The following is a 26,599-nucleotide window of genomic DNA, read 5'->3' on the forward strand; positions in this document are numbered from 1 at the left end:
AAAACATTTGCAAGATCCAATCACTTCTATGCAGTGAAATTCTAGCGTAATGGAACATTTTTGGCATCTCTTTAAAGCCGAACCTAACAGGGTTTGACGAATAATGGCTGAAGTGCAAATACACACAATAAAAATTAGTCTTAACATCCTGCATTAGAGTCATTTACCACTGTGTTGCCAAAACAAAAGCAAAACAAAACAACAAACCTTCTGCTTTACAAAGCAACATTAAAAGGTGACTTTGGGATGCTTTCATGTGTATCAACACATTCTCTGTGGTGAGAATCACTTTATTTTATTTTTTTGTTCTGGCAGGCCAATTTACATTTGGTTCAGTTCTCTGTGGACTGAGGAGTGGACATCACCACTCTTTCATCCTGTCCACAGCCAGGAGCCATGGCACTGAGGAGTTCCTTATAGTCTGCTCTTTGCTGGTGACATCCTGAGCTGCGTGTGTGAGGGATGTGACATCACCTCTTTTATTCAAAGACCCCCTGTCAGTTGGAATTCTCACTTGGTCTGTGACTCACCACTTGGTCTTGCCAACTGCAGGAAATTCTAAAACATGTACCCATGGTTCTCCATTTCTATCTCCTCTTTTCCTCCTCCTCTTCCTTCTCCCTCTTAGAAAGTCCTAAAACTCCCAGAGAAAGATAGGAAGTCTGCAGTGAACATTGGGCAGTTGTGAATATGCAAGCCTAAACTATGTGAGTCATAGGTGTTGACACTGATTGTTCATTGTCATCATCAGATGACAGAATCTGCTGGGAGACTGCTCTCTCCACCAGCTGAGTCTTCTCACCATCTCTGTTGGCTGACCAGGGGCTTTCTCAACACCCCCCCCCCCCCTTGTTTTCCTAGTGCGAAAATCCAAAGCAGCTGATGAGAAGAGACGCTCTTTGGCTAAACAAGCGCGGGAAGACTACAAGAGGTTATCACTAGCAGCTGAAAAAGGAAGAATCGGTGAGGGACCACAAAGCCCCCCAAGCATTCCACAGAAACCAAAAAGACCTCCGCTTCCACCCAAGCCTCTGTTCCTAACCCCAGCGGGATACCCTCGAAAGCCTCTTAGGTAAGAAGCCACACAGATGGCTTTAAGCATAACGGTGGAAACTGGCTGATTAAAGACAAACTGCATGATGAGCCATGGGGAGTGAAGGACCAGCTGGCTGCCTGTGAAATTAAATTCAGCCTCCCCTCCAAGCCTGTCTTCCTGAGATACCTGGTCTGGATTTGTCTCATTCTTATCTATAAAATATCCACAGTTGTTGTAATTAAGATACCCAGTAATTTAGGATGCACATCGAGTTCAGTGCCTTCCTATGCTACTATCGCACCCCCACCCCCTTGGGCTGAAGGGGAGCCAATGAGGGGAGAAGCAGAAACAACAGGGGTTTCACCAGTGCTCAGTATTGCTCTTAGTAGGAAACAATATCAAAGTAGGAATCTAATGGCTTGCTGACTTTCATGGCTTCAGTAGAGTTATGTTTTCATTGCTCAGGATTAAAGGTTTGATGGTAATCCTTGTTCTGGGATACAGAGCCAAGCTCATATGTTGACATTTTGGAACTATTCCTTTGTTGAATGAATACTTTTTTGGTCATAACAGTGCCTTTGCCTCCAAGGCTATGGGAAATTAGAACAATTTGTTTTGTAAAATCCCTGAAGAAAAATACAATGATATCATAGCAGAAACCCCTTTCCTTTATGTTACTTAACTGATTATAAAATTATTTTCTCCTGGATATTATATGATTTTTTTCCGTATTCTAATATGTAGAAAGGTGATAGTTAAAATATACCAGAGAAATCAAATAGTGATTGAGTGAAACAGAACTGTCTGAAAGCCTTGCCTTCTGAAATAAAAACTAAAAATACTCGGTTACAAACATGGAGAAATAAAAAGCAAACAAATCTCTCTTTGCTTGGAGACAGTAGTTATCTTCAGGGCTTTTCCTAAGGGAGATTATGACCTCAGAGGAAATAGGAATGTGAACCTTTTCCTCTACTATAATTATTTCTACTTAACTAAAAGGTTCCATTTTGTGACTTGGGGACCCGAACTAAATGATCATGGTCTACAAAGTGACAGTTTGGGGAATCATTTTTTTTTTCTTATGGACAAAAACCCAAGAAAGGCAATCAGAAACAGGTATCCTCAAACTTCTGTGACCAGGTCACAAAGGTGTGAGATCCTGCACAGGGTCCTTTCCAGTGCCCAGGCTTGTCTGTGTATTGACCACAGATCCCCAGCAGGGCTGTTTGTGGACCTACCTCTGTTCTCCAGGCTCTTTTGAGGGTGGGACTGTGCCTTGAAATATGTCCTGACCCACAGTATTTTCAGAGCACAGTGTATGCGATTGACAGCAATGAAGGTGGCCTTTAATAAGGGTAATTCTTGTTTTGAGCTGTGCTCAGTTAGCTCATTTTTTCCAACTTAATACACTTGCATGAAATGCTTCTTGTGAGGCAGCCAGAATGGATAGGTTTTGGGCTGGGACAACAGTGATGACCGAGGTCAGCTAGGAGCCAGCCCAAGAAAAGACAGAGATTGGCTGTCCTCAGATGTTTTGCTTAATCTCCATAGAGTTCCCAAAGAAAAAGAACCTAATTTGAAAGCTAATTAGAGCACTCATCATGTAATCTTATGTGTGTGCAGTGTCTGATACCCAAAAAAGTCAACTATTATAGGCTACTTTCTCCAAAATGCTGTTTATGTATATATATGAATATGTACCTGCATATATGTACATCTAACATATGTCACATGTAACTCACAGTGACATGTGTTACCATAAAACGCATAAAGAGCCATACATTAATTTACATGACAGGTATCCCAGTAGTTCATCCAAACTCCTCATTGTTTTCACACTAAATTCTGCTCAAAATTAGTGGGCTGTGGTGTGAGACTTGGAAATATGTTTATTACATTGCAATGTTACTTTTGTAATGGAAATTGACTTACATCCCAGAATTTAAGTTCTGCTACTGAATATATTTCAAAATGATTCTGCTGCTTGTATCTTTTTTTTTCTTTTACCAATCTTCATACATTTTTCTTTCTTTTTACTTTATAGTTCTGAGGCTATCTTTAACAGAACCAAACTTCTTCAAAGTGTGGGAGAGAAGAAAGCAAGTCAGGGAGATGGAAACAGAAAGAAGAGAAAGTTTAATAATGAAAATGTTAGGAAGGAAATTTATTTTATTGCATTTGATTTCTTTTGTTTGCAAGGACATGGCCCAAGGAAAGTAGTGCTGGGGTGTATTTCACTTTTTAATACTTATTTTCTCAAATTTTAACTGGGAGTTAATGGAGCTTTTATTCACATTAAAAATGAATTAAATCTGTGTTTTAACACAGCAGTTGCTCATAGCCGTGACTAGCCCCACAGAACCAGAAGGACAAGTGACAGATTTATGTTCCTTCCTATTTTTTTAAAATGTTATTTTTGAGAGCACAAGTTGGGGAAGGGCAGAGAGAGGGGGACAGAGGATTTGAAGTGGGGTCCATGCTGACAGCATCAAGCCCGACGTGGGGCTTGAACTCACATTGTGACCTGGGCCGAAGTCAGATGCTCACCGACTAACCCACCCAGGTGCCCCTCTTTCCTATTTCTTGACTAGCCCTCAAGGAATTGTATGATGGCAGTAATTAGGGGTATAACCTCCCCTTAGCTCAGCCCAGGTAATTAGATTTTCAAATATATATAATATATACATGATTATATATATATAGGGTATACATGAGTTCTAAAGGCATTGTTTTCAAATTAGTTAAATCTAACTTGAAAAACATTTTCTAAATAACAGAAATCAGGCAGTGACGAGGATGGCATCCAGCTATGCCCAAGAGGAAATCATTCGGTGGTTTAAAGAGGAGCAGCTACCTCTGCGAGCAGGCTACCAGAAAGCCTCAGACGCCATAGCTCCCTGGTTCCATGGTGAGTACAGAGGTTCCCTCAATGGAACCTCATCTGGCGATGCACAGAGCTATGCTAATCCAGCAGGAGGGCAAAAAGAATAAAGGCGTCCTTTTATTTGTGCTGCCCAAGAAGAGCCTTTGAAATTATTTTCACAAGGAGTTTTTCAAATGTTTCTCAGTGGGTTGCAAACTCATGATGAAGTTAGGAAACAGTGAGTGGTTGTGGTCTCTGCATGTACTATGGGCTAATTTATCACCACAAATGAAATACCGCCGGGTGGGTGGGGAAGACAGTGCCTCCTGGTCACCTACACTAGGGCTCCCCTCAAAAGGCAGTGCCTGTTGTCCACCATCCACCATGAGTCAGATATGCCCTTGGTGTGGTGGGCAAGGCATTGGTTTAGCAATCCAAAGGTCAGCTTTCCATTGACAGTTGAGTGACTTTGAGCAAATCATCTTCTTTTTCTGTAGCAAGTCAATTTAGCTAAGCCTCATTTTCCTCATCTATTAAATGAAGAAATTGAACTTTATGATCTTTAACCTAAAAATTCTATTACTTTGATCTATGTTTCCATTAAGTAGTTAAGGCTGCCAGGTGGGTTTGTTGAAGCCTGAGCAGATATTACCTAATAAGCCATTTAACACTAGAAATTTGATTAATTCAAGTCCTCTGTGTACCCAGCACACATTTCACTGACTGCTTAGTTTCTTGGACTTCAAGAAAAGAAGGGGCTTCTTGCCTCAGCTTGCTTCTGTAATGTCTGTGGTTGATTTGGACTAATTGGCTCTATGTACAACAAAAGTGCTTTAAGACAAAAATAAAGTTCTCTCATAGAGCACACTTGTCGCAAAGGGTATATTGGTTTGAATCATGTTGAATCATGTTTAACTAGTATTCATGTCACACATAAATATATCCACAAAAATAGGCTCCCAACCCTATAATATGGCAAACTCTTCTAAAAAGAAAAATATTATTTGTAATAGGCTTTCTGCTAATGGGCTGCTTTTGCAGTCAGATCATTATGGAACTGTCTAGCTTTCCTTGAAAATATGTGTTCTTTGGCAATTTAGGCCTTAGTAATTGTCCATTCCCTGAGGAGCCCCTCCCCCTCCTAGGACTGAGTCGTAAGCCTCCATTCTTCCTATTCTTCTTGGAAGACATTGGAAGAAAGAGGGACATCAGTGTCAAAAGATGAATAGAAAGAACATGGCCAATTACACGTTAGCCCCACTGTTTCATATTGCCCCCCCTTTTTTTCCTTTTTATGATAAGCACTGAGGAAATCAGTACTTTGTAGTTTCTGTGTCATTGGGCAGAAGATGCTGTCATCCCTGATTACAAGGGTGGCAGTTCATTGGAACAGCAGGAAGTGAGACATTGAAAATGTTGGTTCATGTAATTCAAAATCCTGGTACTTTAACAGGCAGTTCTATTTGAAACAGTTGATAAAAGTGAGAAAGACAAAGTTGAACTAAAAATCCAGTTGGAGCTTTGATTAAAAAATAAATTCTTGAGTTTTAATAACTTATTAGTTGCAATTGTTACTTGTTTATTTTCATTTGTATAAATATTTATCATAGTCATAAGCAAAATAAATAATATACAGTATAATGTAAATAATATGATATTAATAGTCATTAAGTCATTATCTTCTGTTTTAAGAAGACAAAATTTCACATGTTTCTATGACAAAGATGGATAATATCTTATATTTTTAAAATATAATTGTTTATTGCTCATGAGCCCTGTTTGAAATAATGGGATGGTAACTCTTGTATTGGTTTGCCATCTTCCTCCATTATCATGCACTCCATAAACTGCCTTTCTTATGTTACTGTTTTGGTCAGCTAATTTTTCACTGTGGAAGTCACACTTTTACCCTTTTCTTTTAATTAGCTTTAGACAGGATGAGTGGGTAGAGGACAAGGGAAATGAAAACTACTGGATCTCTGGCTTGTGGGGCTAGGCAGAAGGTGGCATGCTATCAGCTGGAAGAAGGACCACAAGAGGATGGGAGATTAAGGGGCAAAAAGAAGAGGGGAGACAATGAGCTTATCTGGGATATGATGAGTTTGAAATGTCTTTGGGGCAGTCATATGAAAATATCCCTTTGGAAGTTGAATTGATGGAACAATGTTAGAGATAATATATTGGAGTTATCAGCACCTAATGAAAAGCATGGGAGGGATGAGGTTTTTCAGGAGTGAATTGGGAAGAATGATGAGAGAAGAACAAGGACAAGACCCTGGGGAGCACTAACATGCATTGTGATGGTGCCAGATCTTTGTCTCAGGTGTCCCTCCTCACTTGGGATAATAATGAGATGAATATCTGTCCATGGGGGCCAGTATTAGAGGCAGTAAAGTAGGATATTGTCTGATCTCCTAGATGTAAGAGCTTGGAAAATCCCAAGTACAAGAGAGATCCTGAAATGCAGTGCTGAACTCTACTTCATGAGCATCTTTTGATGATCTCAAGCACATCTCGATATGCCATCTCCCCACTTCTCTCTCAGCAAGCTTTTTTCAGAGACCACAAGGTCTCAACTTTTACTGGACTTTTGGTACCATTGGTTATGTGGGACTTGTGGGAGAACCCATTGAAGATTCTCAAGTTCTTTTACACTTTTTGTTAGTTTTCCTTAGAGCCAGAGCACATTTCTAGCTTTTACATGGTTCAGTTTGGTGTTAGGACCCAGATGGAATGACTTGCTGACATCTCTTAGCTGCTTCCCATGTTCCTTCCTAGTAGCCTGGAGACCAGGGAGCTGATGTACACACTGGCTCCTTCCCAGGATGCTTTCCCACCTGCTCCCTGGGAAGAACCTCCCTGCAAATTTGTAGGCCACCTTACTACACTGTGCAACCACAGAATCATGAAGAATACTAGGAAGCCCCAGCAGTCTTGACAGAGGGCCTTGTGAAGGAATTTTGTAGTGGGCATTTTTCTAATTTTTTAATATTCTGCAAAGGTAATTCATGTTAGTTAATTTGGAAATTTTATACTCACACTCATTTAGGAGGACTGCTGGGAAAACTACAGTGTATGTCCCAGAGCATCTTGCCTTGCTGCTAAGCCCCTTCAGTAGGAGAAAGTTCTGGACTTTGTCACCACGTGAATAACTAATCTTGATCTCTCATCTGCCCTCCTTTATCAGCCTCCTAACTGGTCTCCATCTTTCCTCTGCTGTCCCCCGTTTTCAACATAATCAAACTGCAATGAGAGTACAACCCAAATTCCTCCCTGGGGCTCACAAAGCTGGCTTGATCCACCCCTGATTATTGCTCCGGCCCCGTCTTCGAAGAGCCCTACCTTGATCACTGCTCTCCACCACACGTTTCCCTTCTATCCCTGACACACCACACTTATCCCTCTCTTAGGACCTCTGCAATTGTTTTTCCTGAAGATCCTTCTATGGCCAGCCTCTTGAGGAGCTGACTCACGTGACTGTGGAGGCTTGCTGGGCCCCAAATCTGTTGGGTAGGCCAGCAGGCTGGAGACTTGGGGAAGACTGAGCTCGAGTCCAAAGGCTGAACACTGGCAGGATCCCTTCTTGCTCAGGCAAGGTCAGTCTTTGTTCTTTTAAGGCCTTCAACTGACTGGATGAGGCCTACCCACATTATGGAGGATTTTTCTCCCTTTCCTTATTTAAAAAAAATTTATTATAAACTATTTTGAACAAAAAGTACAAAGGAAGCTATGACTAAGACCAACGTTGTAGCAAATGTTATATCTACTTTCCAGGATACAGTACAGTGAATGTTAGAAGCCATATTTACTTCATATCTATTTTTCTTAATAAGAAATAAGGGGCACCTGGGTGCCCAGTCAGTTGAGCATCTGGCTCTTGATTTTGGCTCAGGTCATGATCTCACAGTTCGTGAGATCAAGCCCCATGTCTCTAACAGTGTGGAACCTGCTTGGGATTCTCTCTCTTCCTCTCTGTCTGCCCCTCCCCCACCTCTCTCACTCTGTCTCAAATAAATAAATAAACTTAAAAAAAAAAAAGGAAAGAAAGCCTGAAAGAATTAAGGCACCCTCTTTTACTGCCTTTTTGATTCTGTATACTTCTCTCCCAGGGGGTGAACCACTCTTTTCAAATTATCCTTTCATTTTTATTCTCTCATTTTTGTACTCTCATTATATATGTAGATGTCTGTGAATTTTTATAAAATATATTAAGATATATTAAACGTATACATACTTCTATAAAACATGCAATCTTGTGTTTAACATTTACATGGTATCATGTTATAGGCATTGTTCTGCAACTTGAGTTTTCTCCCAACATTATGTTGTCTGGATTTTTCCTTTTTTATAAATGTAGACTGGCTCATTTGTTTTACCTATTGTGCAGTATATTATATGTTATTTATAATACATAAAGTGTAAACATACAATGCTTTATATGTGTTTAATAATTATATTAGTATGTTATTATACACACTATCATTATTCATTCATCCCTTCTATATTTGGTATAGTTTTTTTTTTTTTTTTGCCATTGCAGAAAATGATGTGGGGTATATACTTTTGGACATACCTCATTGTACACATATGTGATAATTTCTTCAGGGTGTATATCTAAAAGTGGAATTGCTAGGAGGGTAGGTTACATGAATCTTTAATTATATTGAATATTGCCAAATGCCCTCTAAAGTGATTATATGAATCTCTACTCCCACTAGCAATCTTTAAGAGTTTCTGTTTTCCTACATACTTACCATGCTTGGTGTTGCCAAACTTTTATTTTCCCTTATTCTTATGGGTCCAAAGTGGAATCACCTTATTTTATTTTTTTTATATTAAAATTTTTTTTAACATTTATTTATTTTTGAGAGACAAAGAGACAGAGCATGAGCAGGGGAGGGGCAGAGAGAGAGAGACACACACAGAATCTGAAGCAGGCTCCAGGCTCTGAGCTGTCAGCACAGAGCCTGATACAGGGCTCAAACCCATGACCATGAGATCATGACCTAAGCCAAAGTTGGGCACTTAACCAACTAAGCCACCCAGGCGCCCCTCACCTTATTTTAATTTGCACTGATTTGTAGTGAGGCTGAGCCTTCCATGGTTCCTGGATAGGGGGGTTCTGTAATTACTTATAATCTTTTGACTATTTTTCTAGTCAGTTGAGTTTTTAATATTAATTTGTAGGATGTTATATATTCTGGATAGTAAGCCTTTATTAATTATATGGGTTGCATATATCTTTTCCTAGACTACGTATTTTAGATTTTTGGCACATTTTGAGGCATAGAAGTTTTTCATTTCAGTGAGGTTGAGTTTAGCTATTTTTCCTTTATGGTTTTTGCTTATTGTATAATATATAATCCACCTGTAATTTATTTTTGTATATGATATATGGTATAGACACCTAATTTATTCTACATGTGAGTAGCCAGTTCTCCCAGTATCATTCATTAGTCTTCCTTTTTCCACTGATTTGTAATGCTCCCGCTGTTGTATACCAAGATCCTGTTTCTGGGAATTACTATATATTTATATTATGTCTTTATATCTATTAGAACAAGTTCTCCCTCTTCCTATTTCTTTGAAATTGTCTTTCTTGGCCCCACATAGCTCACATGGCTTTTAGGGGCAACACATCAAGTTTTAAAATGCTTGTTGGGAATTTTAATAGAATTTCATTGAATTTGTAGATTAATTTGGAGATATAATTGCCATCTTTATATTATTGTATTTTTCCATCCATGAACATAGTAAATTTCTTCTTATATTTCTTTTAAATCATTAAATAAATTCCCCATATAGGACATGCACCTTTTAAAAAAAAAAAAAGGAAAACTAGATTTAGTTCTAGGTATATAAATTTTTTTTCTGTTTTGAAAGGGATTTTTAAAAATTACATAATTGGTTGTTGATGCTGTAAAGAAATTATGTTTTTATATGTTGATCTTAAATTCATTAATACTGTTGAAATCTCTTATTATTTCTAATTGTTTGTCAGAAGATTCTGTTAGAGCTGCAATTTTTTGAGGACCTAATATGTGCCAAACATTACATTGAACACTTTGAAGGAGGTAACTTTTATTTCCACTTTATAGAATAAGAACTAGGAACTAAGATGTGAAGTTCTTTTTGGACTTCTAACACTAGTGGCAGTATTCAGAGCCAGATCTATTTTACTTCAAAGTCACAGCATATCTGACCACTAACACAAGTGGGAACGTCCATGTCATGTTTTTTATATAACTTGGAATTTAAATCAGTGAACAGTAATACCACAGAGATTTGTTTCTCCAATAAATGGATTAATTCACTAAATCTTGCAGTCAGTGGTGATGTAAAGTGTCATGGAATCTTCACCCAGCATAAGTATGCCCCATCCCCACCTCTGAGAATAAGGAAAAAGCACGTTCTTGTCCAGACACTATTTTGCTCAATCCCAGGGAGAATTTTAAGAGGCAGATATGTAACATTCAAATCTTTAATAAAATGCCCCAGGGGCGCCTGGGTGGCGCAGTCGGTTGAGCGTCCGACTTCAGCCAGGTCACGATCTCGCGGTCCGGGAGTTTGAGCCCCGCGTCGGGCTCTGGGCTGATGGCTCAGAGCCTGGAGCCTGTTTCCGATTCTGTGTCTCCCTCTCTCTCTGCCCCTCCCCCGTTCATGCTCTGTCTCTCTCTGTCCCCAAAATAAATAAATGTTGAAAAAAAAAAAATTAAAAAAAAAAAATGCCCCAAGGACACAAGGGTTTGGGGTAATAGAAATACAATCTATATTATTATTGTGTTAGTAGTTACCCAATTGTATACATTCATCAAATTCAATCATTTGTACACTTAAAATTGGAAAATTTTTATTGTATATAAATTATATCTCAAGCTGACTTTTAAAAATGAAGACCCCAGTGGAGCGTCCAGTTGGTTAAGCATCTGACTTTGGCTCAGGTCATGATCTTACAGTTCGTGGGTTCAAAACCCCGCGTTGGGCTCTGTGCTGACAGCTCAGAGCCTGGAGCCTGCTTCCAATTCTGTGTCTCCTTCTCTTTCTGCCCCTCCCCTGCTCACACTCTCTGTCTCTCAAAAATAAATAAATGTGAGAAAAAAAATGTTTTTTTCAATGTACAGCCCAAGAAGCACAGAGTTTCCTTGGCTCTTAGCATGGAAAGGGGTACAACTGATCCTTGAATAATGCAGGGGGTGGGGTGCCAACTTCCTGCACAGTTAAATTTTGACTTCCCAGAAACTTAACTACTAATATCCTACTGTTGACCAGAAGCCTTACTGATAACATTACAGTTATTTTGTATGTTATATGTATTATGCCTGTATTCTTATAATGAAGTAAACTAGAGAAAACATTATTAAGAAAATCATAAGGAAGAGAAAATGCATACAGTACTATTTTTATTTGAAAAACACCCACATATAAGTGGACTATACAGTTCAACCCTGTGTTGTTTGAGGGTCGACTGTGTAGTACAGGCTTCGCACAAGACTCCAAGACCAGATCCCCTAGATCTGGGTATGTTCGTCTCCTCTGTAAAATGGGGATAATGATATCTACACTATAGAGTAGGGTTTTTGTTTTTTTGTTTTGTTTTGTTTTGTTTTGTTTTGTTTTGTTTTGTTTTTAAAGTACATCAGGGGCACCAGAGTGACTCAGTTGGTTAAGTGTCTAACTCTTGATTTTGGGTCAGGTCATGATCCATGGTCTCTGCCCTCTCCGGCATTTGCTCACTCTCTCTCTCTCTCTCTCAAAATAAATGAATAAACATTAAAAAAAAAGTTCAGGGGCGCCTGGGTGGCGCAGTCGGTTAAGCGTCCGACTTCAGCCAGGTCACGATCTCGCGGTCCGTGAGTTCGAGCCCCGCGTCAGGCTCTGGGCTGATGGCTCAGAGCCTGGAGCCTGTTTCCGATTCTGTGTCTCCCTCTCTCTCTGCCCCTCCCCCGTTCATGCTCTGTCTCTCTCTATCCCAAAAATAAATAAACGTTGAAAAAAAAAATTAAAAAAAAAAAAAAAAGAAAAAAGTTCATCAGCTAATATATGTAACGTGCTTAGAACAGTGCCTGGCGCGTAGTGTTTTTGTTGTTATGGCTTACCAGAACTGAACAGCTTGAGAGTAAATTCACCCTTCCTGTTCTCTCTGCTTTTCTCTTCTTTAGAATCCTAATCTTGCCACAAAATACTGTCATAACAGCATCATATATGAAGAATAAGTAGCACTTCAATAAAATAGATCTTTATTACTGCAAAAACTGTCCTATGCTGTTTTGACAAGTATTTATTTAGGGCTTGTCCTTAAAAATCCCAGAACCTAGGAGGTCACCCCAGAAGGCAACAGGAATTTGGAAGGACAAAAGAACAACCACCCCCAAAACAGGGAATAAAGTTGTTTGGAAAACTTGAGCAGAACATTGCCAGTTTAGGTTGAGCATGATGTTGGGAGGGAAGGTGCAGAGAGATGGGAGTGAGTCCTGGAATTGCTAAAGCCGTACCTTTTGTTTTCTAAATTTAAATCTCCTGTATACTGTAGTTAAGTCTGTTTGGTTTTGTTTCCTTAAAAAGGATTATTTTCTTTTCTCTTTGTCACCCTCCTTTCATTGTGTTGGACTATCTTGACCCTCAAATACAGTCCTTATTTTTATACATTTTCTTCTTGCATCTGGTTGGTCACAATGCTATTAGCAGTCTTTAAAACACATGTTATTGTCTAGAAAGTTCGTAAAGTTCGTGATTAGTGTTGGAGAGTCCTCCTGGCTAAATTTAACATCCTTCAAAGTCATTTTACTTATTCTGGTTCATGAATAGGAGTATCCAAAGTGTGTAGATATATAATTATCTGTACTCACTAACATGCTTTTTTACACTTCTTAGAGCAAAGGGCCAACAAATAAATAAAACTGAAGTTTGAAAGTCTGTTCAGAAACCCACAGACTCCTATCTTCATTCCCTCCATTAGCATTTCCTATCTCCTGTTAATACATGACAGTGTTCAGGAGCTTAGAATTCATCAGGGACTGGGAATAGGAAGGTGGGGAAAAGCTAGCAATAAGTGTATAAACAAATTTCTGATTTAGGAATTTTCTAATTGCTTCTGTTGTTAGAGGATTCACATATTTGCTTTAAGCATCAAGAGTTGATCATTATTCTGCTGAAATGTAATGAACATTCCTTATTCAAATATGAACATAATTAGACTGTTGATGAAGTATTTCCATCCTGATTTGTTTCTTGTGGATGTCTTTTGCTTTCATGGTTTATAACTGAACCTGCCTCTAAATGCTTCAGTCCCAATATTTTATATTTTAAGCTACTTAAAAAGCAAATCCCTTTAACATCTGTGGGATTTCAATATAGTTCACACTGCAGCTATTTTGATTGCTTCCATTTCTGACACATCCTCCGAATTTTCATTCTCCTTGGAAAGCAAGCCCTATCCATTTCTGAGGAGGCAGTTGCTGTCTGGGACTTAAGTTCCCTAGAGCCAACTGTCCAAGTGGAGTCCCGTGTCCCTGTCCTTTGGCAGTGTGCTGGCCTGCAGCCCCTGCCACACAGGCCTTGAGGACCAAGTGCATACAACAGGAGAGATTGTGTGGACAGAGTCTCAGAGACTGCCCAAGATTTCCTTCAGGCTAAAATTTTAACGAACATGCGAATTGGCACTCATAAGTGATAATCTGTCCTTTGACTATTTTGCCGAGGAGTGGCGATTTCTTAACTGTGCAGCCAGCAAAATTTGCCCCCCTCTTACAAAGAGATTTTCAAGTTTCTTCCTTTACTAAGCACTGCCTCATTTACATATATGATTCATACACTGCGTAGGGTGGGTAGGCTGTAGGCAGCAGCGAGAATATGTCCCTGTGTGAGTGTGGCAGGGAAGGACTAGTGCAGGCCCCTTCCCTGCCAGCCACTGTCCTACCCTTGAGAGGGACCAGCATGGCCTTAGCAAGGAGCCCTGGGAATTCACCTACATTTTAGCATGAAGCCTTCATCTACATTAATGGCATCAAAACATTTTGAAATATTCTCCATAGTTCTCCTGTCTGACTGCCTAGGATTCAGATTTCCAAACTAACTGAAGACAAAACATAAAGAAGCTAAAGCTACATACATTTATTCAGACTTGAGAAGAGCTAGCTTTTCGGCAGCAAATACTATGCATCATTGTGGGTTGTGTCTTTGTTTTTTCCCAAGACCCTGACTTTTCTCATAAATTACCCAGTGTAGCAAACCAGTTGCAAAAACATTAGTATGTATTTCCATTAATGTTCAAAATAGTCCATTAACCCCAAAGACCTTGCTTACTTGAGTTTTGCAAATGATGCACCTATCCTCATCCTAATGCTGCCAGCCACTGGGAGTCATGGCCTGCATGTGCCTGGGACCCCAAGGTTCCCATTACTGGTGCCCAGGCTCCAGTGTTATTTCACACTGTGCTCTTGGAGGGACCAAGAGGGACCAAGCAGGCAAGGGAAGGGTGGAGGGGCCGGTGGGGGGGGGGGGCCTGCGGCAAAAGAGAGTGACCTGCTTTGGGGGTTTGACTTCAGATTTTTTATGGAAAGGGGGATCCTGGTATTTAGAGAATTTTTTTTAATGTTTATTTTTGAGAAAGAGCACGATTGGGAGAGGGGCAGAGAGAGGGGGACAGAGGATCTGAAGTGGGCTGACAGCAATGTGCCCTATGAGGGGCTCTAACTCATGAACCATGAGATCATGACCTGAGCGAAAGTCAGATGCTCAACTGACTGAGCCACCCAGGTGCCCCTTTTGAGAAGTATTTTTAACCTATGGTTTTGTTGTCAGAATTTTCTTTGTTGTCATGTGGTTTCTTTATAAAATTTGGATACTCTTTATTCTGGGAAAGGAGGCCGCAGTTGTAGTGGTTAAGAGAACATCTTAGGGGTCAAATCCCAGCCCCATCAACCAGCTGTGTGGCCTTAGGCAAGTCACGTGACTTCCGATCTTCTGTCTCCTCTGTGTAATGCAGACAGTGATATCATCTGCTTAATAGGATCATTCTAACAATTCAATGAGTTAATATATGTGAATATTTAGAGCTGAATGTGACACATAGTAAGCCCTAGTTAATAAGTGTTAATCATTAAGGTAATGATGAAAGAACAAATTATGTGATTTTTATTCTTGAATTATTAAGGAAACATGAATAATATTTTAAGAGCTCTATTTTTCCTCACCCCTAAGGTGCCTGAGACCCCAAGGGTGAGAGCTCGACATCACCATACATCTCCCCCCACCATATAGAGAATCTAGGACAGGTCCCAGGGCCTCTCCAAAAATACTTCCTGTAAATACTGAAGGAGTTAAAGAAAGCATAAGGTGGAAGGGAGCTGAAGGGGGGAAATATAGAGCTCTCGTCCAAGTTTAAGACCTCCTATGGATAGCATGTGCCCTTTGCGTTTGGCAGGGTTGCTACTTGGAAATGAGTTCTTCTAAAACTCAGTTTTTCTTTTACTCACCCCTAACCTTGGCACTTTGCAGTGTGGGACTTTGATGTCACCTTAACAGCAGAGATGTGTTCCTTCATGTAAGTTGTCTTAGTGCCATCCCCTCCTTGCAGGGTTTTCTGGGCAGCCCAAGAGGCAGAGAGTGTGGGACAGATGACAGAAGAAGGAGTGAGGGCCTCCTGGCAGAGCTCTGGAAGGGCAGCAGCCTGCAGGCAGCTCTCAGCAGACCTGATGCTGCTCAAGGAGAAAGCTGAAACTCTCTGTGCTCCGCAATGGGAATCCTGAGCCTAGGGGAGGTTGCAGAGGTTACCGATGTGTTGCTCCTACATCCAGGCAACTGTACTTGAGTTATCACTGAAAAATGCATCTTCTTTATGTTGCCCGGGTGAGAAATGTGTGAAGTAAATACTGTAGTTTACTTTCAGCCAACTTCAGGAAAACTTCATGAGCCTGTGGGGTTAAAAAACAAAATACTTGAATAAGAGACAAGAGACCTGAAACCATCACTAACTAATCCTATAACCTTGGGCACATACCTTCTGTCCTTCAGTTTTCCCATCTGTGTGGTGATGATAATAATACCAGTTCTGTTCATTTCGAGTTGTTTGAGAATTAAATAGTAAATAGTAAATAGAAGCTCGTTGAGCAGTGTGAAACACTAGCACAGGGGTAGTATTCAGGTTGAGTGGATGAGAGCCTGGACTCTGGGGTGAGACTGCCTGGGTTCAAGACCAGTGCTTCTCCTGGCCTACCTCAGTGACCTTAAACACATTATGATGCTCTCTCTGATGCAGATTTTCTCATCTGTGATTTGAGAGTAGGAACAGTACCTGCTGTCAGGCCGCTTTGAGGATTAAATGAAATAATGCACCCTTTGAGTAGTGCCAGGCAGACATTAAGAACTCTACATGTGGGGCGCCTGGGTGGCGCAGTCGGTTAAGCGTCCGACTTCAGCCAGGTCACGATCTCGCGCTCCGTGAGTTCGAGCCCCGCGTCGGGCTCTGGGCTGATGGCTCAGAGCCTGGAGCCTGTTTCTGATTCTGTGTCTCCCTCTCTCTCTGCCCCTCGCCCGTTCATGCTCTGTCTCTCTCTGTCCCAAAAATAAATAAACGTTGAAAAAACAATTACTTTAAAAAAAAAAAAAAAAAAAAAAAAAAAAAAGAACTCTACATGTTATAGGTATTTGGTTACCTTTCATCTGATTTTGAAACACATATTTTCCAGGTTCTGGAAGTAGGGCATACAGATGTACACATATAAACAAAGTTAGCAGTCCTTCAGAGAAACATGAGGGCATCCCTTGTCTCTACCGATAACAATGCTCTACCAATAACAATAGGGGCAGTAGCTGCATAGAAGTGTCCTAGAGAAGAAAGTTTCTGGCTTGATTATAAGACAGAATTACTCATTAGTTCTTTTCTGGGCATCTTCTAAGTAGCAGGTGCTGAGAGTGTGAAAATAAATCAGTTGCCCTCCATGAGATCACAAGGAGGTGGGGCAGGGAGACACAGAGTAGTAGAATGTGCTGTGAGTACGCTGACAGAGCTGTGGATGGCACCTGCCAGGATGGAGGGGGAACCAGGTGAGACCCTGGATAGACCAGGTGAGTCTCAGGTGGAGGTGGGAACCAGGTGCTCAGCAGGTGTAGAGGAACATTGACTTACTGCTCAGGGAGAAGTCAGAAAGCTTCATGCTATTTTCATGCTATTGAGTTGAATCTTGGAGGATGAGTAGGTGTTTTCCAGGAGGAAGCTGTGGAGAAGGGCATCCCAGAGAACTGCCCTTCTTCTGTGAGGTAGTTGCTGTCACTTGATTTTCAACTAGGGCCATGCTAGAATTTCTGAGTTATTTAGAGTTTCTTAAGATCTGTTCACCCTCTTTTCTGCAAAAAATAGTCTTCCTGGGCCTGTCATGGAGGTCTGCTTTCATCCCAGTGGGGTTTAGAGTTGTGCTGTCCAATATGGTAGCCACTAACTATATGTGACTCTTTATACCAAAGTTAATTAAAATTAACATTAGAAGTTGGGGCTCCTGGGTGGCTCCATTGGTTGGATGTCTGATTCTTGATTTGGGCTCAGGTCATGATCTGGTGGTCATGGGATCGAGCCCTGTGTGGGGCTCTGGGCTGAGAGTGGAGCCTGCTTGGGATTCTCTCCCTCTCTCACCCTTTATCTCTTTCCTGCTTGTGCACACGCTTTCTCTCAAAAAATAAAAAAAAATAATAAAAATAAAAATTTTTAAAATAAAATGAAAGTTTGAGGCTCTCAGTCACACTGGTCACATTTCAGGTGCTCAGTAGCCATATATGGTTAGTGGCCTCCACATGGCCAGCCCAGACATGTCTATCACCACAGAAAATTCTGTTGAATAGTACTTTTCTAGAGAGTGCCCTGGCATCACACACAGAAAGTAGTGGGACATTTCTCTCGGCTCCCTCTCAACTCCTTCTGTTATGAAACTCCATGCTGGGTATTCAGGCCCTCAGGAGTTTTAGCCAGTTCTGCGCCAGGGTCTTTAAAAGCCAGAAGCCATCCAGTTAGACCTTATGCAGTGACATCTGCTTCCTTTTGGACTGGAGTAGTCCCGCCACACCCTGCCTGGATTCAGCTTAAAACAGAGCATGGGAGGGTGAAGATCTGATTCATTTCAAAAATTGAGGAAGTAAAAGAAAGCTTTTATTTACCCCTCTTCACTAGCACAGAAATCCTCCTATGAACTCACATAGGCTTGGTTCTTGTAATATGTGTGAAAAGAGCTGGTCAGAGGGAACTTGCTTGAAGGTGACACTGCCTTTAGGGGGCTTGGACAAAGACCGCTGCTCTAGAATTCTTAGAGTCATGCACAGGGGTAAATTAGGGAATGATCAGTACTGTAAGGAGATTGCCCGAATCCAGGTGATTAATATCTGACGCTGGATTTTGGCTTTGTGTTCAAGAACTCTCTTTGCAAGCAGACAAAGCTCACTGCTTGGTAGCGATCATAGCCAGGCATCCCTGGATGTGCCCACTGCCCTCGATGGAACAACAGATTATATATGGACCAGTATCATCAGAGGAGCCAAAAGAATGTGCTCCTCAGAAATGATAATCCTGTTGTAAAGTAAAAAGAACAAAGCATCCTCTCCATAACACTTAACTTCTGAACCTGCTGTCAGTACCATTGTGTTCAAGTCTCCATTATGACTTGTGATTCGCCTCAAAATCATTTTATTGTGTTCCAGTGTCTCTGGAGATTACACAGTGCCAAGATCTGTGTGTAATGGGTAATAATTACAGTTTGAGAGGTTTGGGGGAGTTTGATTTACAGCTACTGCGTGACCTGATTTTAGGAGGAGTTTAAACTACCTTAACCCAGGTTCAGTTATAATTTTCCAGAGTAGCTTTCATTTTAGGAATCTAAATCCATCTGGATAACATGCTGATGTTATAAATTATAACATCTACCCCATCTGTTGAAGTAACTTGCAATTTCAGAGTTAGCCTGTCAGTAAGTCTGCAAGAAGAGAGAAATCTTTTTTCCAGAATGCTGCTTCTCCTTCACTAGTGGTTTGTTAGCCCCTCACCTCTGAAGGGGAGTTTTCAGTGTCAGTGAAAAATCTCCCTGGTTCCATAACAATCAAACACAGAGTCTTGAGACCTCAGTCATGTTTAGTCTCAGGGCAGGCTGGTTACCTGTTGCCTTGTTTCAGCTTATGGCTGTCCTCTGGAATCTATCAATAGGATGAGGTGTGTCTAGAAAGGTACAACAGACCAACAGTAGCAGCAGGTCCATATCTGTTAGAACTTAATATGGGTATCATTTGAGCACCTACAGTGGACAGTTTAGCAGCTAATCCAAGAGGCTTACCAGTATCAGTGGTGCCACAGATTGTGTTGGCCCAGTCTTGTCAAGGATAGGGCAGAAAGGTAACTGGATGTAATGGAGGTAAAGCACAGGCTTTGGTAACCCTGCTGGGCATCAGCGCAGTAGAGCTGGAGGCCCGAGGAGAGAGGTTGTGACTCTTCTTCTGTTTCAGAGATGCTTCCTATCTATGAGTGGGGGAATCTTCCAAGCCTTTCAACATCCCCAGTTCTTATCCTGGCGTTTCACTGGGGTTGAGCCTCACAGGGGTTGAACGCTCTGACTTCAAGGTGCAGGCCCTGGGGCCTCCTGAATGGTGCATGGGAGAAGAGAAGGCAGGAGAAGGGCTGAGTGGTTCGTCTTGGCTGGGAGAGAACAGATGATTTTTTTAAAAAAATTTTTAATGTTTATTTTTGAGAGAGAGAGAGACAGAACATGAGTTGGGTAGGGGCAGAGAGAGAGGGAGACACAGAAGCTGAAGCAGGCTCCAGGCTCTGAGCTGTCAGCACAGAGCCCAATACAGGGCTCGAACTCACAAATGGTGAGATCTTGACCTGAGCCAAAGTTGGACGCTTAACTGACTGAGCCACCCAGGTGCCCTGAGAACAGGTGATTTTTCAATCCCCCTTTTATTAAAGTAAAATAGAGATGGTTTTATTTAATGTTTTGTTCTGGATAATTAGGGTTCAATTCTCAGTTAACTTTATTAATAATAAGACTAAAGGACTGTAATGATCCATCCATTGCCCTTTCACCAGGAGGTTTTTGGGTTTTTTTCCCCTAATAATAAGATACATAGTATCAATACGGAGCTAACTGTGGAACAGGAGGAGAAAGAGCTTCTCTCTGCAGTGGTGAAAGGGAACAGGGGGAGAATAACGCTCCTCCTCCCAAATCCGAACTTGCTGAATAAGTGAACGATGTTACCATCTCTCCAAGATGTGTTTGCATACCTTCTATATGTTTTGCAATGTTAGTGATTCATCTGATGAATTACAATGGGAATAAGAAGGGAAATTGGGAACATGAGTCAAACCTCATGAGTTTGGACTGGTTGGGGGAAAGACTGGTCTTAATTAGTGTGAATTCATGAGGCATCTAAACTATATATACATATAAAACTTAATATATATGAAGAGTTTTATTGTTTTGAATATATTTAGGACAAACATATGGAGACATAAATATAGAAGCATATGTATATACATATATAAACATATATACATATATATAGGTGTATATATATGTTTATAAGTAAATACTTGTATTCCTTTAAATGCCACTGAAGCATGATTTAGGAGTAGCTACTGTAGAAAGTACTTGAAGACCTGGATCCATCCTGGTTCTGTCACTGACTTGCTGACTCCAAGACCAGGGTCCTCAGCTTGGCACTATTGATATTTTGGGCTGGATAATTCTTTGCTGTGTGAAGCTGTACTATTCACTGTAGGATGTTTAGCAGCGTCCCTGGCCTCTCTGTACTGGCTTCCAGGTGCAACTCCCTGCCCATGACAACCAAAGATGTCGATCATACACTTCTAGACATTGTGCTGGTTGAGAAGCACTGTTTAAGACCATGTTGGATCACTATCCAGGCCATAGAGTCCTCGTCAATAAACTGAGGAAGGCAACTTCCAGTCCCCTTCCAGATCTAATGCTTCTAGGATGCCAGACACAGAAGCTACCTAACAGCTATGGTGTGATAACTGGGTGCATAGGTGGAAACATACTGTGAAGGGTAAACGTGCACACCCTCATTTATATTATCCATTTGCTTATGTAACCTACCTGGCTGGCCCAGTTACCAAATACCAGAAGATGAATGATACTGCACTGTATTCTTAAGAACCAAAATGGACTTACAGTTACTGTTACTTTTTACGAAACTTTATCCACACAGCTATATTTAACTGAAGAAAGTTCTGGAAATGATTTGGCTGAAATACCTGCTTTTCTTTCCCACAGGAATTCTTACATTAAAGAGAGCAAATGAACTTCTGAGTACATGTGTGCCAGGAAGTTTTCTGATCCGAGTCAGTGAAAGGATCAAAGGCTATGCCCTGTCCTATCTGTCTGAGGATGGCTGCAAACATTTCCTCATAGATGCCTCTACGGACTCCTATAGCTTCCTGGGTGTGGACCGGCTCCAGCATGCCACCCTGGCGGAGCTGGTGGAATATCACAAGGTGAAACCATGTGCAGACTAAATTTGCTCTGTGAATTGTTGTCCTGCAGCAGCCCAGGCAATGAAAGGCAATTACGAGAAAAAAGATTGAGACAAGTAATGGGGGGATTAGTCCTTGATAATTCTTCCAGATAATCAGGATTCTTAATTGCATTTCCTTTATCATTGAACCTAGTTCTTCCTCAAATATTCAGGGAGAACCCGCTGGGGCAGAGAATGTAGAAGATGCTAAAAATCTGTGCACACACTGACCACATCTGAGACCACTCTTACTTAGAACTCAAGCCTGGGAGGGAAATTTGCAGATGAGAAAAATCTCTTTTAAGATTGTCATATACCAATAAATCTAAGGGCAAGCAAGAAGTTATATACCCTGAGGGGGCAGAAAGGACATGATGTTATTATTTATGCTGTCTTAACAACCTGCCCCCCCACAGCCCAGCCTGACCTATGCCTTCTGATTCACAGGAGGAACCTATAACTTCCCTGGGGAGAGAGCTCCTTCTGTACCCCTGTGGTCAGCAGGATGAGCCGCCCGACTACCTGGAGCTCTTTGAGTGACAGTCTCCATCGTGTCATCCTGTAACCTCCAGCTGGGCTTTCCTCTGGACAGACATCGCTGAAATAGACATTTGTATGTGAAGCCAAAGTCACCCTGCAGCAGAGCCAAGGCTGATCAACTGGAAGTATCCTTAAAGCCCCACGGAAATCTCTCTTCTGCACAAATGCTGGAGTTTAATGTTAAAAGAAAATTGCCTCTGCAGGATATTCACTCTGAAAGTAAAGAGAGATGATTCCCAATTTCAGCAACTACCTAACATGAAGGATACAACCTTAATGATGTATATAAAATGAACAAAGAAGGAATCAAAACCTTTTAGGAATTAAGGCATTACTTCAAAAACTAGTAGCTCATGTGAAGTATTTCATGACCCCTCTTTGCGTCATTTTGAAATGTCTCAGGTTTGTGTTTACATTAAGTTCCATGTTGGCTTTGGGGAGCTGGCAAAAAAAGCCTTTACTCGTGACTGAAATGACCCCGCAAACACACTTCATTTATCACGCATGCTGGAGCCAGGATGTAAGAGACACAGAAGAACAAAAGTTGGGAATGTAAATTGAATGAGGAGTTTTAAAATGTAGGAGAGGCTTAACATGTAAAGAAATACCATGGACCGTAGAGACATGAGCAGACATCTGCAAGTGTGTTTCCATGAGCAGGACGGTGCTTGCCCAGTCTACCTTGGCTCCATCCAGGAGCACATCACACAGGATGAGGCATGAGGTGCTTACCGGTGGGGGTAGACCAGAACAGAATAGTGAGCTGTTTGAGTACTTGTGGGTTGAATGGTGTCCCCAGAAAGATATGTTGAAGTCCTAAGCCCTGGTACCTGTGAATGTGACCTTATCTGGGAACAGGGTGTTTGCAGATGTGATCAAGTTAAGATGGTTCATACTGGATTCAGGTGGGCCTTCAGTCCAATGACTGGCATCCTTAGCAGGAGAGAAGGGATTTGGAAACAGACACGGAGAGGTGAGGCAGCCATGGGACGACAGAGGCGGAGGCTGGAGAGATGCAGCCGCAGCCAGGGAATGGCAGGGGGTGCTGGCAACCCCCAGCAGCTAGGACAGCAGTATGGAACATGCCTTCCCTGGAACCTTGGAAGGGAATGTGGCCCTGCTGACACCTTGGTTTCAGACTTCTAGCCTCCAGAACTCTAAGAGAATAAATTTCTATTGCCCTAAGCCTTTGAGTTTATGGTAATTTGTTAGAGCAGCCCTGGGAAAGGAACACAGAAGTTCACGTAATTGTGGAACGTGACACACATCACATACCATTTGTTGCTCTACAGTCTCCTCCCTGATAATGAAGGAAAAAGGGAGATGAAGAGTAACCTCCCAAGTGGGATGCAGATTCCCTCAGCCAGGAGTCTTGTGCCGTACTGCATCCCCACCCCAGCCTCCGGCTCAGCAGGGGTGCTGGCCGCTGGGCAGTGACCAAGGATGCTCCTATACTCTGAGTCACAGGTTCTTCTCCTGGGGAGATGGAGCCTTCCTTGCACTTCAGGCCTAGTCCCTGTATCTGCATTCCTCCAGAAGCAGCAGGGGCTGCAGCAGTTAGTCCGTGAGGCAGTTCGTTGTGTGAAATGTAACGACAGAGTGTGGGGAACGTGTGTGTGTATGGGTGCACACGTGTGTTTTTATGAGAAAGTTTTTAAACACAGATCATCGTAAAGTGTTACTTGAAATGTCGCATGTGTTTGTACAGTCTGAGAGACAACTGTCAGTGAGACATTTGTCCAAGAGAACCTGTCTTTGGCTTTCATTCCTGTGACTCAACAGCTGTGACCTTATAGAATTGCAAAGCTGGCACAGGACAGGAAGTCACAAACTTCTATTCTGTCTCCATATCTTCCCACCATTAGCTCTCTGAATGTCAGCTTTCACTTCTAATACAAAAGCACATTTTTAAAAATTGCAGCGTACTTGACATTAACATTAAATTAGTTTCAGGTGTATAACATAATGATTTGACATTTTGTATACACTGTGAAATGATCACCATTATAAGTATAGTTATCATCCATCACCTTACAAAGTTAAAAAGTTTTTTTCTTGTGATAACTTTTTTAAGATCTACTTTCTTAGCAACTTTCAAATATGCACTATAGTATTATCAACTCTAGTCACCATACTGTACATCCCCATGACTTATTTATTTTATAACTGAAAGTCTATACCTCTTGACCCCCCTTCACCCATTTTGCCCACCCCCAACCCTTCTTCCCTCTGGCAACCACAAATCTATTCTCTGTGAGTTTGGCTTGGTTTCATATGTTTTTTAGATTTGACATGTAAATGAAACCATAGGGTATTTGTCTATCTCTGACTTATTTCACTTAGCATAACACCCTCAAGGTCCATCCATGTCACAAATGGCATGATCCCTTTTTTATGGTTGAGTCATATTCCTCTGTGTGTGTGTGTGTGTGTGTGTGTGTGTGTGTGTGTGTGTATCACATCTTTTTATCCATTCATCTGTCAATGGACACCTAGGTTGCTTCTTGTCTACTGTAAATAATGCTGCAATGAACATAGGGGTGATGTATCTTTTTGAATTAGTATTTTTGCTTTCTTTGAATAAACACCCAGAAGTGGAATTACTGGGTCATATGGTAGTTCTATTTTAATTAAAAGAAGATGTTTTTACTAACTGATTTTTACTAATTTCATTCAGTTTTTAAATCTTAAGGTTTTGAAATAAATAGAAAAGTACCCTATAGTCACTAATAATTATGAAGACATATGATTCCAGCATCATCCTCTGCCTAGAATTATTTTGGAGGAAATAAGTACAGTCATACCCAGATATAAGGACACTAAATAACATCCTACTGGGGAAACAGCAAATGACCTGACTGAATTAACATAGTACAAGGGGGAGCAGATCTGAGTTATATACTATTTTATCCTGTGGTTATTAATATTCAGAGGAATAAACTGACACAAACAATGATCACATCATCAAACAATGGACGTGATGGCCAGGAGTAGTACTTAAAATTCTTAGGGAGACAGAATGGTAAAGAATTCAGAAAGTGATTAACACTAAATGGGGGTGGGGGGGCCCGAATTCTCAGCTCAGCTATTAGACACAGTCTCCCTGTGTCTGACCCTAGTTATGACCTAAGCAAGGATGTCCATACCCTGGTCCTGGTCCCCTCCTTCTGCTGCCTCAACAAGCCCAGCCCCCTTAACCTGCCTAAGGTTTCTTGGTCGAGGATGTTCCTCTCCTGTTACTGTCCAGGTTCCAGCCTCGGGCACTCCAGTCTGCCTATCACTTTGGGACTGTGTACAAATGCCTCTCACTGCCTATGTCGATTCTTCTTTCTCAACTCCCTCAATGAGATTCTAGAATCTCCTCTTCTAGTCATTCCAGACTCTCTGGCTGCCATCCCTCTACTGCCAGACCCTCACAATCATCAACCGCCCCCCCCCCCCCCATCAGATCACTTGTAAGGCCCTGGGTTCTGGTCTCCTACCCTACCCTGCTATGGGAGGATGCACAAGGAAGTTACTTTGTCCCTCAGCATCCCCAGCGGAGCTCAGTAATGCCAAGAAATGTTAGTGGGTCCAAACCTTAGACCAGGAAGAGGAAAAAGATAGAGTTAAGAAGAAAAAGGATCAGGAAAGGGGAGAAAAAGTGAAAACGAGGCATGGACAGGTCACTTAAAATATCTTAGATGCATTTATATCAAAAATTGCCCATCTGAGCTACACTCTGGAATTAACCATCCTTTGAAGTAAAAGAATGGCAGGTGCTCATGTGGCACAAAATCTGCTTGTAGATTTAAAAAAGAAGTTCATGGCCTGAAGTTTTACAGTTGCTCCTTTCCATAAAGACAGCTGTCTCTGTGAGCCAACTTTCTCAAATACGTGTTATAGGCACATATGAGCACACAGATACCTTGGGACGCCTGCCGTGTGATGCACACACACAAAAATGACTTACAGGGGACTCGTGGATGTATCTCCCTGGACCTCTGCTTTCGTTTTTGCTAAGAATGTGATAAATACTTTCAGACTGCATCCCACAGGTCTTTTTTTTTTTTAGAAGGTAAGTTTCTACAATTACATCTTTAAAGAACACATCTGTTTGCCTTATGCCTTCCCTTCCCTTTCTGCCCTCTACCTTCCATTTTTGTAATCTCATCCTCATCATTTTCATCTCTCCCTCCTTTTCTGTTGTATTTCCGGAGAGCTCCTCATCTCTTTTCCTTCCCCACCACAGACTATCCTGCAGTGTGTCAGTTCTGTTCTTCCTGACTCCACTGTGGACTCTATCATTCTATTTCCAGTGCACTTGCTGTGCTTCCTTCTGTCCCTGTGCTGGATCCTTACACTTCCTCCTGCTGCCCCAGACTGAAAACTCTCAGGAGGTTTACACAACAAAAGTGCTTTTTTTAATTGTGTGGTAACAATACACTATTTGGTCTGGAGTTAGCTCGATAAAGTCAGGGTCAGGATCCTGGTTGTATCATTAACCAGCTGAGTGGAATCTTAAAAGAAAAAAAAATACTAAGCATCTCAGCTTCAGCTCTCAGTCACCCACTGGGTTCTGAAGCTTAAAGAAGAAATACGTAAAGTGCCTGGCATTTATACCGTTCTCTGTAAATGGTAGTTATTCTATGTGAATCACGGGTCCAACAAAG

At 41.4% G+C, this 26,599-nt stretch overlaps 1 protein-coding gene across 4 annotated transcripts in view; it reads left to right on the forward strand.

Moving 5' to 3' along the window:
• Positions 1-24,547, forward strand: part of SH2D4A (SH2 domain containing 4A) — a 65,043-nt gene extending 40,496 nt beyond the window's left edge. For all 4 annotated transcript variants that reach the window (XM_025921961.2, XM_025921960.2, XM_086703548.1 and 1 more), the window contains 4 exons: positions 862-1,072; positions 3,814-3,944; positions 21,167-21,387; positions 21,855-24,547. In XM_025921961.2, the coding sequence (XP_025777746.1) occupies positions 862-1,072; positions 3,814-3,944; positions 21,167-21,387; positions 21,855-21,947 (656 nt within the window). In that variant the 3' untranslated portion in view covers positions 21,948-24,547. The remainder of the gene's footprint in view (positions 1-861; positions 1,073-3,813; positions 3,945-21,166; positions 21,388-21,854) is intronic.
• Positions 24,548-26,599: the final 2,052 nt, after the last annotated feature.

Source organism: Puma concolor, chromosome B1 (assembly GCF_028749965.1).
Source record: "Puma concolor isolate L17-30 chromosome B1, mPumCon1.1.hap2, whole genome shotgun sequence".
Classification (NCBI taxonomy): domain Eukaryota; kingdom Metazoa; phylum Chordata; class Mammalia; order Carnivora; family Felidae; genus Puma; species Puma concolor.